Source organism: Cryptomeria japonica, chromosome 1, assembly GCF_030272615.1.
Source record: "Cryptomeria japonica chromosome 1, Sugi_1.0, whole genome shotgun sequence".
In the NCBI taxonomy this organism is placed as follows: domain Eukaryota; kingdom Viridiplantae; phylum Streptophyta; class Pinopsida; order Cupressales; family Cupressaceae; genus Cryptomeria; species Cryptomeria japonica.
The window spans coordinates 639,632,284-639,646,624 of NC_081405.1; the positions used below are offsets into that span (position 1 = coordinate 639,632,284).

General features: G+C 38.2%; 1 protein-coding gene across 1 annotated transcript in view; it reads right to left on the minus strand.

Moving 5' to 3' along the window:
* Nucleotides 1–709: 709 nt before the first annotated feature.
* LOC131042433 (molybdopterin biosynthesis protein CNX1) overlaps nucleotides 710–14,341 on the minus strand; it is a 202,917-nt gene continuing 189,285 nt past the window's right edge. The window contains exons 13-14 of the mRNA XM_057975702.2: nucleotides 1,445–1,501; nucleotides 710–1,265 (exon numbers count right to left, since the gene is read on the minus strand). Coding sequence (XP_057831685.2) covers nucleotides 1,053–1,265; nucleotides 1,445–1,501 — 270 coding nt within the window. The 3' untranslated portion in view covers nucleotides 710–1,052. The remainder of the gene's footprint in view (nucleotides 1,266–1,444; nucleotides 1,502–14,341) is intronic.

The window sequence follows — 14,341 nt, forward strand, 5'->3', positions numbered from 1 at the left end:
TACCTTATATTGCTCATCTTCCAGCTCTTATTCCTACTCATCCATATCCAATGCTCCTTCACTATAGAATAGTTTGTTTTTTACCATTTGGGTCCTCTTCTCTACACACTCATGTTCATATATAGAAACGTCATATCAGATTGAGTTTGCACATGGCCATTCTGGGGGGCAAAGCTTCAGAGACCTGAATTAAAATCTCTAAAATGTTGCTCCTAGCAATAGGGTTGGTCGAGGTAGAAGCAACTATCTATGGAGCTGTAGACCACATGGATAATTATTAATATAAACATCTAAAGGCCGTTTCTACAGCAAACACTGATTGTTGACCCTTTTTTTGGGTTCATACGCAAGGTTAAGACGAGTTATGTGTCCTTTGGGTAAGGGTATACCCTAAATTTTTGGTATGGTAGCTGCACATGAAAGATTCCCTGCCATCTCCAAAATAACAGGGACAGTCCTTGGATGTTAGGTAGGAACAAACATCCAGAAGTTCCCCACATCCGCAACACTCCACCCTCGGATGTTAGGATGTTCTCTAGCTGTCCCCAAAACTTAGTGTCACATTTGTTGTAAAATAGGCTGAACAGTAGTTAAATCAGTTTTATAATTTTGCGATACAGAATTTTATTAAATTTATACCGACTATTTTTAATTCGCAGAGAACACTTGATCTATGATTGTCATCCAAGAAAAATCTTTTACCCCAAGATTGAACAGTAGTTAAATCAGTTTTATAATTTTCCCATACAGATTTTTCCAAAATTTATACCCTGACCATTTTAACGTGGCTGACAACACTTGACCTATGATTGTCATCCGAGAAAAATCTTGACCCCAAGATTGAAAGCCAATTTTGAAAACTATCCTGCCTAGAAATTGAACTGAATTGCCCTCATATATTGACTAGACACTCCTACCTGGTAAATTTTGAAGAAGCATGTGAAGGTATCATAACACTTGATTTGGTTTTAACATTTCAAGAATGCAAGCCTGCTTCGTAAAGCCTCACAAATACAATAATAATATCAAAAATTGCTAGAAATTCACGTCATTTAGTGTGAACAAGAGCAATCTTTCGAATGATTGGAAGCCATTGAGTAACTGACTTCCCATACATCAGCAGGTTTGGAGTCTGCATGTGGAACGTGCCTGGGATGCTTTTCTTTCTTGTCTCCTCTAAGCTGTCGCAAAGCATGTGGAAGCGCTGGCATCAAAGCATCCATACATTCAGCCACAGCATTTGGGTTTCCTGGCATATTGATTATCTGTATGTAGCATATAAAACAAGAAACCTTAGTATCATTATTCTGTATCAGTAGACTGACTGTACTTTGAAATCCATCATGATAACATATTATTCCAAATCAAAGGTGAAAACAAATGCTTTACATGCAGAGGTGACAGAATTTACTCTTAGCACTTAATTAATGCATTTTCAACTCACCAAGGTTGAGCCCCGAATACCAGCAACAGCACGAGAAAGTACAGCTGTTTTTGTTACCTGGTAACCAAAAGTACAATGAATGATCACAGGTATCAGATACAAGACTACAAAACTATGACCCGTGAATCTCAAAAAGGTAAAACATCGATGGTAGAATCTTTACAGATATAAAATAAATAGAAAAGAAAAAGTTGGATATTTTAAATTGAGTCATAAATCATCCATGAATAAATTGTTTAATTGTTAAAAAAATATTAAAACAGAATCCCAAGCCAAAAACCCATGGCAGTGGAAGGTCCATAGTTCTGATTTTTCTTTCAAGTGAGGATTTAGAAAGCATACAGTTGGGCTTTAAAAAAACTACAGGTTTAAAATTCAATAACAAGCAGTTACATTCGTAATATATTGAGGACTAGCTGCAGTGAACCCCACAGCAGTATCTGCCAACCTCGCAAAGTAAGTGATCAAAGGATCAGGAAAAGTTCAAGTATGATCAGTAAGATGAATTCAGGCAAAAATATGCAACAGAACTGTGCAGGGCCAAACCCACATTTGCAGGGTTGGATTGCATTTGCAGAATAAAATCCGCATGGTGTTGGATCTGCACCCGCAGTATTGATCCCAATTGTCACCAAACAGAATTTGAAATTAAGAGGCATCCTTTCTGCTTCCACTTCCACGAGGATCCTTCTGGCACCCAAGAGAGATGCTCCAGCACTACCAGTACTCATTTTTAGGGGTGGAGAGCAGATTTTTAAGCATTTGAGGCAAGAGTGATTGCTGTATTGATCTAAAAGAGGAGAATTCATCTGTTCACTGTTATTTACAGGCTTGACAGAGTAGTAAAGTACAACTTGAGTTGTCTCTGCTATCTGCACTCATACTTTCAATTAACTAACATCAAGGTAGACAAGAAAATGCTCCTACCAAACTATTTTTTCTCCTACAGGCTTTCCAGAGTAAACTTGTTGAACTTCTGGGCATCTTATTTTTCTGGTCTTTAACAACATCCATCTCTCTTTAAGGTTGTCATTTGTTAAGCTAGTTGAACATTTATAAATAAATTAAAATTTTGATATTTTATGGATCATTTTGGTATCAGAGTGGCTGTGATCTATGTGAAATTGTGCACGTAAATTTGTGTATAACAGTTACTTGATCATAGAAAGATAAAGAGCTGCCGCCTTGCAATCTGAAAATCGGTACTCACTAGCAGTTGCACCTTAGTGTGCAATAGATACGCCGAAGAGATGTGGAAGGTCAAATAGGAAAAAATTTGGTCTATTTTTTTGCATACATTTGTGTAGTACATGAAGTCAATTAATAGGCCACTTAGAAATTGATGTTTTTTATGCAAAAGGAGGTCTCAATGGAGAGTTGATAGCATCAAATCAGCTATTCATCCACTATTAGGGATCCAAACAAGACTGAAAAAAAAGCTCTAAATTAGAAAGATAATCAGGCTCCATTACCAACAAGATCATGTCATGTTTGCAATAGAGAGAGGGGAAGGGATAGGGATAGAAAGAGGGAGAAGCAGAAGGGGGAAGCGTGAGAGAGAGAGAGGTAAAGAGAGAGATAGGAAGATAGAGATGGAATGGGGATGGATACGGATAAGGGAGAGATAATGAGAGAGAGGAGAGAGGGATAGATAGATATGGAAGAGATAAATATATAAAGATGGAGAGAGGGAGGATAGAGAGATAAATATAGAGAAATGGTGAGATATAGAGAGAGAGGTAAAGAGAGGGAGAGATATAGGGAGAGAAAGAGATGGAGAGATAACAAGGTAGAGATAGAGGAAGATATGGAAGAAGAAATATGAAGAGATAGAGATAGAGGTACAAATAGATATAGATGTAGATAGAGGGCGAAGGGACGAGAGATGGATAGGTAGACTGGGAGAGAGATGGATGGATACAGAGGACACATGTCTAGAGATAGAGAAGGGAGAGGAAGATAGAGGTAGAGATGAAGATAGAGCAAGAGAGGAAGAAAGAGACAAATAGATAGAGAGACTGAGAGAGGTTATGATGTCCCCATCCTTGACCTAATGACAAGAAAGCCATAAAATACATATGTGGTCAAGGGGTGGCAGACCTTTGTTAAATTTATGATCAGATTTTAGGTTAAGCAGATATAAGACAATTCAATCAAATTTGCACAGCATATACCCTGGGAAAACCCTCCAACTTGAGGGAGAAAAACCCAGCAACAAATATCTCTTATTATTTATCAAATAGAAATGACAAGATGCCTTTACAACAATCAATATGAATCGCTTCACTCCTTGAAGCTAGATAAATGTGAATCGATCTGCACTTGAGGATCCATGAACTTTCCTTGACAATATACGATCTGATCTTGATGTTCGAACTGTTGTGTAGTTATGCGATCTGCTGTAGATGTAAATCAATCTTCATGAGAGGAGAATTGATCTCCCTTTATACTCTAGTGAACGTGCCTCTTCATCAAGGGTCGGCTCTTTTTAGAAGCAAGGTATCCTTTCATAAGGGTGGCGGACTTTCCCAAAAGTCGGCCCCCCTTAATAAATTATATATGTATTTTGTCAAACAATTAAATCGCACTTTATTTAATATCGGCCAACACAAATATGCAAAGCCGAAGGCTAATTGCATATTTGGTGAAGTCAGCCCAAGGAGACTCCCGCGGCTATATACGTCAACACTCCCTCTTAGCTAGGGAGGAATCCTTGCGGATATGTGAGACATTAACCATGGCTACTTCTAGAGGGTGGAACAGAGATCATCACGGAGGCACTCAACGTAATGACATCCATCATGGCTACTCCCATGTATGGAAATGAATATGTACACAAGTGCCCATCATGGAGTCACTCAACGTGATGTCATCATCTCATCATGACGTTCACCATGGCTACTCCCAGGGGGTGAATAAAACACAAGTGTTGTCATGGAGTCTCTCAGCATGACATCCACCATGGCTACTCCCAGAGGGTGGAACAAGGGCTTTCACCTCAAACTTCCCTCTCACAGAGAAGAATGCATTAACAAGGGCTTTCAACTCAAAATTCTCTCTCACAGAGAAGAATGCATTAAAGTACATCTCAAGAAATCACTGATGTTGAGACTCCCTCTCAGTAAGGACTTCATTCTCCGCAACACCAAGTTTATCTCGAAAATGCACAAACTTCACTTTGGCAAGGGGCTTGGTGAGAATGTCAGTCGTCTGTTCATCAATGCAAATATATCTCAACTGAACAGCTTTCCTTTGTCCCATATCTCTGATGTAATGGTATTGGATCTCAACATGTTTTGTTTTGTCATGGAACACTGGATTGACAGACAACTTCACACAGCTTTGATTGTCACAATGAATAATAGTTGGCTCCAATGTTTGTCCAAACAATCCTACAAGGAGCTTTCGAAGCCACACTGCTTCTCGAGTTGCTACACATGCTACAATATATTTTGCCTCCACTGTTCTTAATGCTACTGAGGACTGCTTCCTGCTGCACCAAAGAAATCATTGCAGATCCCAAACTAAAGCAACAACCGAATGTACTCTTTCTGTCAGTCACACTCCCAGCCGAATCAGAATCAGTGTAACCTTGTAACTTCAAATCTGCACTGGAAGTATATTTCAAACCATATCCTATTGTGCCATGCAAGTATCTCAAGATATGTTTTGCTGCAACTAGATGAATATGTCTTGGTTCACACATAAACTGACTAAGAGCACTCACTGCATAACAAATGTCAGGTCTAGTATTGACTAGATACATCAATGAACCAATCAACTGCCTATACATAGTAGGATCTACCAAATCTGAACTAGTTGCAGACTCCCTTAACTTCTTCAGATTTGTTTCCATAGGTGTAGACATGGACTTGCAGTCCATCATCCCAAATCTCTTTAGGATATCAATGGTGTATTTTCCTTAACTTAGAATAATCTCATTGGGTCTTTGCCATACCTCTAATCCTAGAAAGTAGTGCATAAGACCTAAATCCTTCATCTCAAATTCAAAAGCTAACTCCTTACATTTGTCAATGAGATGATCTTCACCAGTAATAAATAAGTCATCAACATAAAGAACCAAAATTAGAGCTTCACCATCAATTACCTTGAAGTAGAGATTTGGATCTACATCATTCTTGAAGAGCCCCAAGCCCATCAAATATCGATCAATCCTCTCATACCAAGCACGAGGAGCCTGCTTAAGGTCATACAAAGCTTTCTTCAGTCTACAAACATGAGACTCCTTCCCATGGATTACAAAGCCATTAGGTTGCTCAATGTATACTTCCTCTTCAATCACACCATTAAGAAATGTTGTCTTCACGTCCATTTGATGAAGCTTCCATTTCCTTGATACTGCGATGGCAATAATAGTTTTGATGGATGTATATCGAGCAACTGGAGCAAATGTCTCTTCATAATCTATTCCCTCCTTTTGAGAGAATCCTCTAGCCACAAATCTTGCTTTGTACTTTTCAATACTTCCATCAGCTGCATGCTTGATCTTGAAAATCCATTTGCAAGATACAATTGATTTTCCTTCAAGTATTGGAACAATGTCCCAAACATCATTCTTGATAATGGATCGATATTCTTCATCCATAGCATCTCTCCATACATGCTGACTTGAAGCTTCTTCAACAGTGGAGGGCTCAGAATCAATGATGTGACTCATCAATGCCGCATGGCCTGGAAACCTCTGTGGTCTCTTGCTTTCTCTAAAGGTGCCTCGAGGAGCTGCATACTTTTCTACCTATTGCATAGTCTATCTAGCCCGTAGAGGTCTCTTCCGACTTATAACAATGTCTCTCGGACCATCAGTAGGTTCCAAGGGCTCAACTGGATCAATAGCCTCTACTAGTTCAGTAGACTCCCTCTGAATCTCGAGAGTATGATCAACGTCCATGTCCTGAGGAGTCTCTTGATCTTCATCATCTATCTCCATGCATGAACCTTTAGATCTTCTGAATGCAACATCTCTGCTAACCTCTACCTATTTCTGACCTGGAATATAAATCTTGTAGGGTTTTGAAGTTTCACTGTAGCCCACATATATTCCTCTCTTGCCAGAAGGTTCCAACTTGGATCTTTTATCTTTAGGTACATTAACATACACTGGACAACCAAAGATTCTCAAATGACTGATTTCAGGCTTAACTCCTGTAAAGGCTTCTTCTAGAGTCATGTTCTGAAATATCCAATGGACACCTATTCTAAACATATATTGTTGTTTTGGAAGCTTCTGCCCAAAGAAAGGTTTGTAGGTCTTGGTCATGAATCATTGTTTTAGCTGCTTCAACAATGGATCTGTTCTTTCTTTCTGAAACCCCATTTTGTTGTGGGTTGTAAGGAACACAGAACTCCCTCTTAATTCCTATCTCAATGCAGAAATTACAAAAGCTTCCAGAAGTGTATTCACCTCCATTATCAGACTTTAAGACTTTAATCTTTTTCCCAGACAAGTTTTCTACTTGAGCCTTAAACTCTTTAAATCTATCGAGGACTTCTTCAGACTCTTTAGACCTTAAAAAGTAAATCCAAGTTTTCCTAGAGTAATCATCTATGAAAATTACATAATACAAAAATCCACTTAGGGATGCCATTGACATTGGACCACATAAATCAGAATGTACAAGATCTAATATTTCTTTTGACCTACTTTCACTACTATGAAATGGACTCTTAGTATTTTTACCCATGGCACAACCTTTACAAGTGCCATCATGCTCATGGTTGAGCTTAGGTACACCTTTAACCATTTTCTCGAATGATGGAAGGGCCCTGTAATGCAAATGATCAAGCCTTCTATGCAATAGCTCTCTGGAACAGGAAGAGTCATGTAGAAGTGCTTGAACTGGACGGATGGAAAGCTTGTACAGACTCTCATGTCGGTTGCCAATCACACGTGTTGTCTTGATGCTAGAGTTCTTTGGCCAAGCAAGAACTCTCCGTTGTAAGTGAGAGCTTCAGCCATTTTCTCTTGCAGCCAACCTGGATTCTTCTTGGATACAATCTGCACGAAGACGATCAAACTTGGGAAATTTGGATCTCCCACTAACACTTTGAATGAATGGTTCCCAAGATTGAGGAAGACCATTCAATGCTAACATGACTAGACCTTTATCCACAACTTGATTTCCAATGGAACATAGTTGATCTCTCAACTCAGTAATCTTCATGAAGAATGATATGACTGTTTCTCCTTTCGCCATCTTGATTTGATGAAGTTGTTGCCTTAGAGCAAGGGCTCTACTAGTGTTGTTAATCTCATAAAGTCCTTCCAAGGTCTTGAACATATCTCTAGTAGTCGTCATCTTGGAAATAAGTTGCACTAAATGATCCTTCACCGAATCAATCAAAATTTTCTTGGCCTTTATGCCATTCCTCATTTGAAGTTTCTCCGCTTCATCGGCTGGTTCAGATACTTCATCCTTTTCTACGAACCCAAGAAGATCATTTTCTTCTAGTGCAATAAGGACTCTATATTTCCACGAAGTGAATTTGATGCACCTTCAAGCCTGTCCTCAACCTTGAGTCCGTTCACCATTTTTGATTGCTAAGAATTACTCCTTAGAATGATAAGAAAGGTAGAGAACTTTGCTTCTTTTAGAGAAATCTGATCAAGATCTTCTTCATCGTAGCTCCGATAGCATGTTAAATTTATGATCAGATTTTAGGTTAAGCAACATAAGACAATTCAATCAAATTTGCACACCATGTACCCTGGGAAAACCCTCCAACTTGAAGGAGAAAAACCCAGCAACAAATATCTCTTATTATTTATCAAATAGGAATGGCAAGATGCCTTTACAACAATCAATATGAATCGTTTCACTTCTTGAAGCTAGATAAATGTGAATCGATTTGCACTTGAGGATCCATGAACTTTCCTTGACAATATACGATCTGATCTTGATGTTCGAACTGCTGTGTAGTTATGCGATCTGTTGTAGATGTAAATCAATCTTCATGAGAGGAGAATTGATCTCCCTTTATACTCGAGTGAAGGTGCCTCTTCATCAAGGGTCGGCTCTTTTTAGAAGCAAGGTATCCTTTCATAAGGGTGGTGGACTTTCCCAAAAATCGCCCCCCCTTAATAAATTCTATTTATATTTTGTCAAACAATTAAATCGCCCTTTATTTGGTATCAGCCAACACAAATATGCAAAGCCAAAGGCTAATTGCATATTTGGTGAAGTCGGCCCAAGGAGGCTCCCGCGACTATATACGTCAACAACCTTGAGCACCTCAAGATAGTTAGTAAATAGAGATTGATGGATTGTACATAGCATTTGGAAGTTCAAGTAGGTAGTTTTGCATATTCTCTCAATAAAATCAATAGCATCAAGATCTTATCAAGGAAAAATCGTGAAGTCCTATCAATAAGATGATTTTTCTATCTAGCATCAAGTAAGTGTTAATGTATAGATATCTTCGGTAAGATAAATGATTGAATGAGAGATAAATGAAGTCTCTCATTCAATCATTTATCATATCGATTATTCAATTGATAAACATTCCCTTTATATTAATCATAGTATCCAGATTTGATAATCTATTCATATTCACCGATTGACAAATCGAGTTAATTCTTGCAAATAAGACTTAACGATTAGATTAGTCTATGTTCACACCGATTATATCGGATGTTAAGGATACACCGCTTGGCATACACCGATTATATCGGGTGTAAAAGATAATGCTAATATTACCATGCGCCACCGATAATTATATCGGGTGGTAAGATAACTATGCACCACCGATAATTATCGGGTGTTTCAATATATGCACCGGTTGGTAAATAATATGCCATGCATTATTATCGTGAGGGGGCACAATCAAGTGATTTCTTGATCGGCCATGTCCAAAAGACATGGCCGGTCAAGGCATCGCTTGACCGTACCCAGCCCACTACATATACCAAATGAAATGTGTGAGAATGGACATTGAAATTAATAAATGCTCCTCCTCTCCTGCCACATAAAAGAAGACAATCAGATTTATACAACAATTCAATGATAGATAAAATAAATGCTAAATTAGAATATAAACTTGCATATTGAATGTAAATTGAACATCATTTACATGGTATCAAAGCTAAGGTTAAATCGAACCTGAGGCTATTCAATTTTACGTAAAATTCAAAACAAGTATATATTCAACATCACAATTCTATCAATGGCTGGCGCTATCAGATTTGAAGACAGGCTCGCAGGGGGTGACGACTTCTCCGCATGGAAGTTCAGAATTCAAATGATTCTAAAAGATAACAAAGTTGAATCATTTGTAAAGACTGAAACTAAAGAACCTGAGACTGAACCTGACCAAGCAATTTGGAGAGAAGGAAATGATAAGGCTATCAAAATAATAGTTGATGGGGTAAGGAACAATATAATGCCCATTATAATGAAACACGAAACAACCTTCAACATGTTCAAAACACTTGAAGACGATTTTGAGATATCCAACGCCAGTAGAACCTTGGCTCTAAAAAGAGAGATAAATCATATAACCATGATAAAAGGAGAATCAGTCAATGCCTACTTCATGCAAATATCTACCTTAAGGGATGAACTGGCAACCCTTGGATATGAGATCCAAAGCAAAGAATTAACCCTCATTGCTCTAGATGGGTTGCCTAGCATCTAGGAAACATTCGTCCAAGGCATCAGTGCAAGGGACAACTTTCCTAAATTCGATAGACTAAAGGCTGACTGTCTCCAAGAGGAATCAAGGCAAAATAAGAAAGGGATCAAACAGAAAAATATAGATGAAGACCTACAAGTTCTAAATACGAACTCAAACAAGAAAGGCAAGCAGAGGCAATTCAAGAAGAGAAAAGGTCGTCACAGCAAGAACTCCTTCAAGAAGGATCTCTCTCAAGTTCAATGTTACAGATGTGACAAATTTGGGCACTATGTTGCCAAATGTCCAAAAAGAGCTAAACAAGCCACATTTGCCAAAATAGGAAAATCGAAAAGGGAAGAGGACTCCGAGAAGTATGTACTCTATTCAGCACTCACAAATCAAGCATCAAACAAAGTGAACTCCTGGGTGATCGACAATGGCTCATCCAGACACATCACGGGATTCAGAGAAGTACTAGATTCCATGAAAGAGGAGAATGATGAAGAGGTAACCATCGGAGATGACTCCACACACCCTGTCAAAGGAGTTGGAAACTGCATCATCAAACTAAAGTCAGGGGTATCATTACAACTTAGAGGAGTGCTATATGTTCCAGGCATTAAGAGGAATCTTGTCTCAATATCAACACTGGAGCACAATGGATACAGAGTGACCTTCATGAACAACAAAGTGTTGGCTTGGCCAAAGAACTCATCTATAAAGAAAGCTAATACAATTGGTCAAAGACAAGGCTACTTATATGAGCTATGCACAGAGCCCAACTTAGACCTCATTCATGAAACTATAGATGCCAATGAAATCTGGCATAGAAGACTAGGCCACCTAAATTTTAGAGCTTTAGCATCAATGGGAGACCTTGTCACAAGTCTACCTAAGCTAAAGCAATATCATTCAGGGGCATGCACAGGATGTGCCCTAGATAAAAATACCAAGGGTTCTTTTCAGAGTAGTACTAGGAAAACAAGATTTTAGAGTTAGTTCATTCTGATGTATGTGGACCTATGTCTGTAAATTCATTGGGGGGATTTTTGTATTATGTAATATTTGTGGATGACTACTCTAGGAAAACCTGGATCTACTTTTTGAAATGTAAAGAATCAGAAGAGATCCTTAATAGGTTTAAAGAATTCAAATCACTAACAGAGAACTACTCAGGAAACAAAATTAAAACCCTAAGAACTGATAATGGGGGGGAATACACATCAGAATTATTTAAAGAGTTTCGTAAAAATTCAGGGATTAAAAGGGAGTTAACAATCCTTACAACCCTCAACAAATGGGATAGCAGAAAGGAAAAATAGGACAATCGTTGAAGCTGCCAAAGCTATGATCCTTGATCAGAATCTAAATATCAATCTTTGGGCAGAAGCAACTAGCACTGTTGTATATATTCAAAACAGATGTCCTCACTCTCATCTTGAAGACAAGACCCCTGAGGAAGTCTTTACTAAATCAAAACCAGATATAAGCCACCTTAGGATTTTTGGATGCCCTGTCTATATTCATGTACCTAAGGAGAAAAGATTAAAATTAGAGCCTTTTGGAAAAAGGGGAATCTTTGTAGGATACAGTGAAACCTCCAAAGCCTATAGGATATATATACCTGGTCAGAGGAATATTGAACTAAGTAGGGATGTGATCTTTGAAGAAAACTTAGCCTTCAAAAGAGCCCAAAACTCTCTAGATCCTGAAGTCTATATTCCTAACCCTAGCTTAGATAGAGATCCTACTCCTGAGCTTCAGAGGGAGAATCCTGAGGAAACTATGAGTGAAACTCAAAGTCCACCTAGAGAAAACCTCAAGAAAAGACCACTATGGGCCACCAAAACTGTAGAAGAAGCTCAAAAGTTTGTTGCTCCCTTAGGAACCTTCAGAGAAAGCAAAAGGCCTAATAAATTCACTAGCTATGTTGCCCTTATGAATGACCTCTCTAAAGCTGAACCAAACAATGTATCAGATGCACTTGAACATCAAGTATGGAAGGATGCCATGTCTGAAGAGTATCAGTCCATAATGAAAAATGATGTTTGGGAGATTGTTCCTAGGCCAACCAAGAAATCTGTGGTTTCATCTAAATGGCTATTCAAAATCAAACATGTTGCAGACGGCAGTATTGAAAAACACAAGGCCAGATTTGTAGCCAAAGGCTTCTCACAAAGGGAGGGAATAGATTATGAAGAAACCTTTGCACCTGTTGCCAACAGTAAGAGTTGTATTAGCCATTGCAACAGCAAAAGGATGGAAGGTACACCAAATGGACGTTAAGACAACTTTTCTAAATGGTGAGATCTCAGAAGAAGTCTACCTAGAGCAACCTGAAGGTTTTGAAATTCATGGTGCAGTGTCTCATGTGTGTAGACTCAAGAAAGCTCTCTATGGGCTCAAACAAGCTCCCAGGGCTTGGTATGAAAGAATTGACACCTATCTCTCAGGACTAGGCTTCTCCAAAAATGATGCAGATCCTAATCTCTACTACAAAAGAAATAAAGGAGATATGCTAATACTGATTCTATATGTTGATGACTTATTAATCACAGGAAATAATCACCTTATAGATCAATGCAAGAATGATATATCCAAAGAATTTGATATGAAGGACTTAGGACTCCTTCATTACTTTCTAGGATTGGAAGTATGGCAGAATTCTGACAACATTATACTAAACCAAGGAAAGTACACCTTGGATATTTTGAAGAGATTCGGAATGCTAAATTGTAGACCCATGACCTCTCCTATGGAAACCAACTTACATAAACTTAAAGAAGCAGCAGCAGAGTCACAACCCACTAATCCTACTCAATATAGACAAATGATTGGGTCCCTGATGTACCTGGTAAATACAAGACCAGATATCTATTATGCAGTTAATGCTCTAAGTCAGTTTATGTGTGAACCAAAGGAGATACACCTGGTTGCAGTAAAACACATTATGAGGTACCTACAAGGTACTCTAAAACTTGGTCTCAAATACGAGAAGGTTGATATGAATCTACATGGATTTACAGATTCAGATTGGGCTGGAAGTGTGACAGACCAAAAGCACTTCGGGTGTTGCTTCAGTCTAGGTTCAGCCATGATATCTTGGATTAGCAAAAAACAGTTTTCAGTAGCTCAAAGCTCCACCGAGGCAGAATACATTGCAGCTTCTATGGCTGCCCGAGAGGCAGTATGGCTAAGGAAGTTGCTTGTGGGGTTGTTTGGAGAACCTATGAAACCCACTATTATACACTGTGACAACCAGAGCTGCATAAAACTTTCAGTAAACCCAGTGTTTCATAACAGAGCCAAGCATATTGAGATTCCATACCACTATGTGCGAGATACGGTAGATAGGAATGCAATCCAATTGGAATATGTTTGTACAGGAGATCAAACTGCAAATATTCTGACCAAACCTCTTTCCAGAGTGAAGGTCGATCACTTCAAAAAAGGTTTAGGTATGATAGAAAGGTAATTTGCTTTGTAATCTATGTATGCATATCTATAAGATGTTTAATGTGTAAACCTCTTTGTCATGATAGGACAATTTTTGGATTCTATCCCCTGAGTTCATATCTAAGAGGTGACTATCTCTCAAGATAGTGAACACTTGTATGTGGACATTATAAGGTGACGATTTTATAATGTCCAAACCAGTTATCATGTTGGATCTCTGGTGGATCATGGATGAAGCCATGATTGTGTTATGGTAAAACATTCATATGAAGTGTTAGTGCACTTACCATAATTTGGATAAAGGTGAGAATTGAATATTTTCTCATATGATTATCCTTAAGTATTACGTGATTAGGTAATACTGGTATCACGTGCTGAGGTGATATCCTGTCATCACAAGACTAATGTGATAGACATCTTGTATCACGTGATCAGGTGATACTTCATATCTCGTGAGTAGATGATATGATCCCCTAGAAAATTAAAATATGTAAATGAATGCTAACCATCAGTTGAATTGTGATGCTTGACACACTACTCTTATTTATCTTACCTAGCTAAGAGGGAGTGTTAATATATAGATAGCTTCAGTAAGATAAATGATTGAATGAGAGATAAATGAAGTCTCTCATTCAATAATTTATCATATCGATTATTCAATTGATAAACATTCCCTTTATATTAATCATAGTATCCAAATTTGATAATCTATTCATATTCACCGATTGACAAATCGAGTTAATTCTTGCAAATAAGACTTAACGATTAGATTAGTCTATGTTCACACCGATTATATCGGATGTTAAGGAT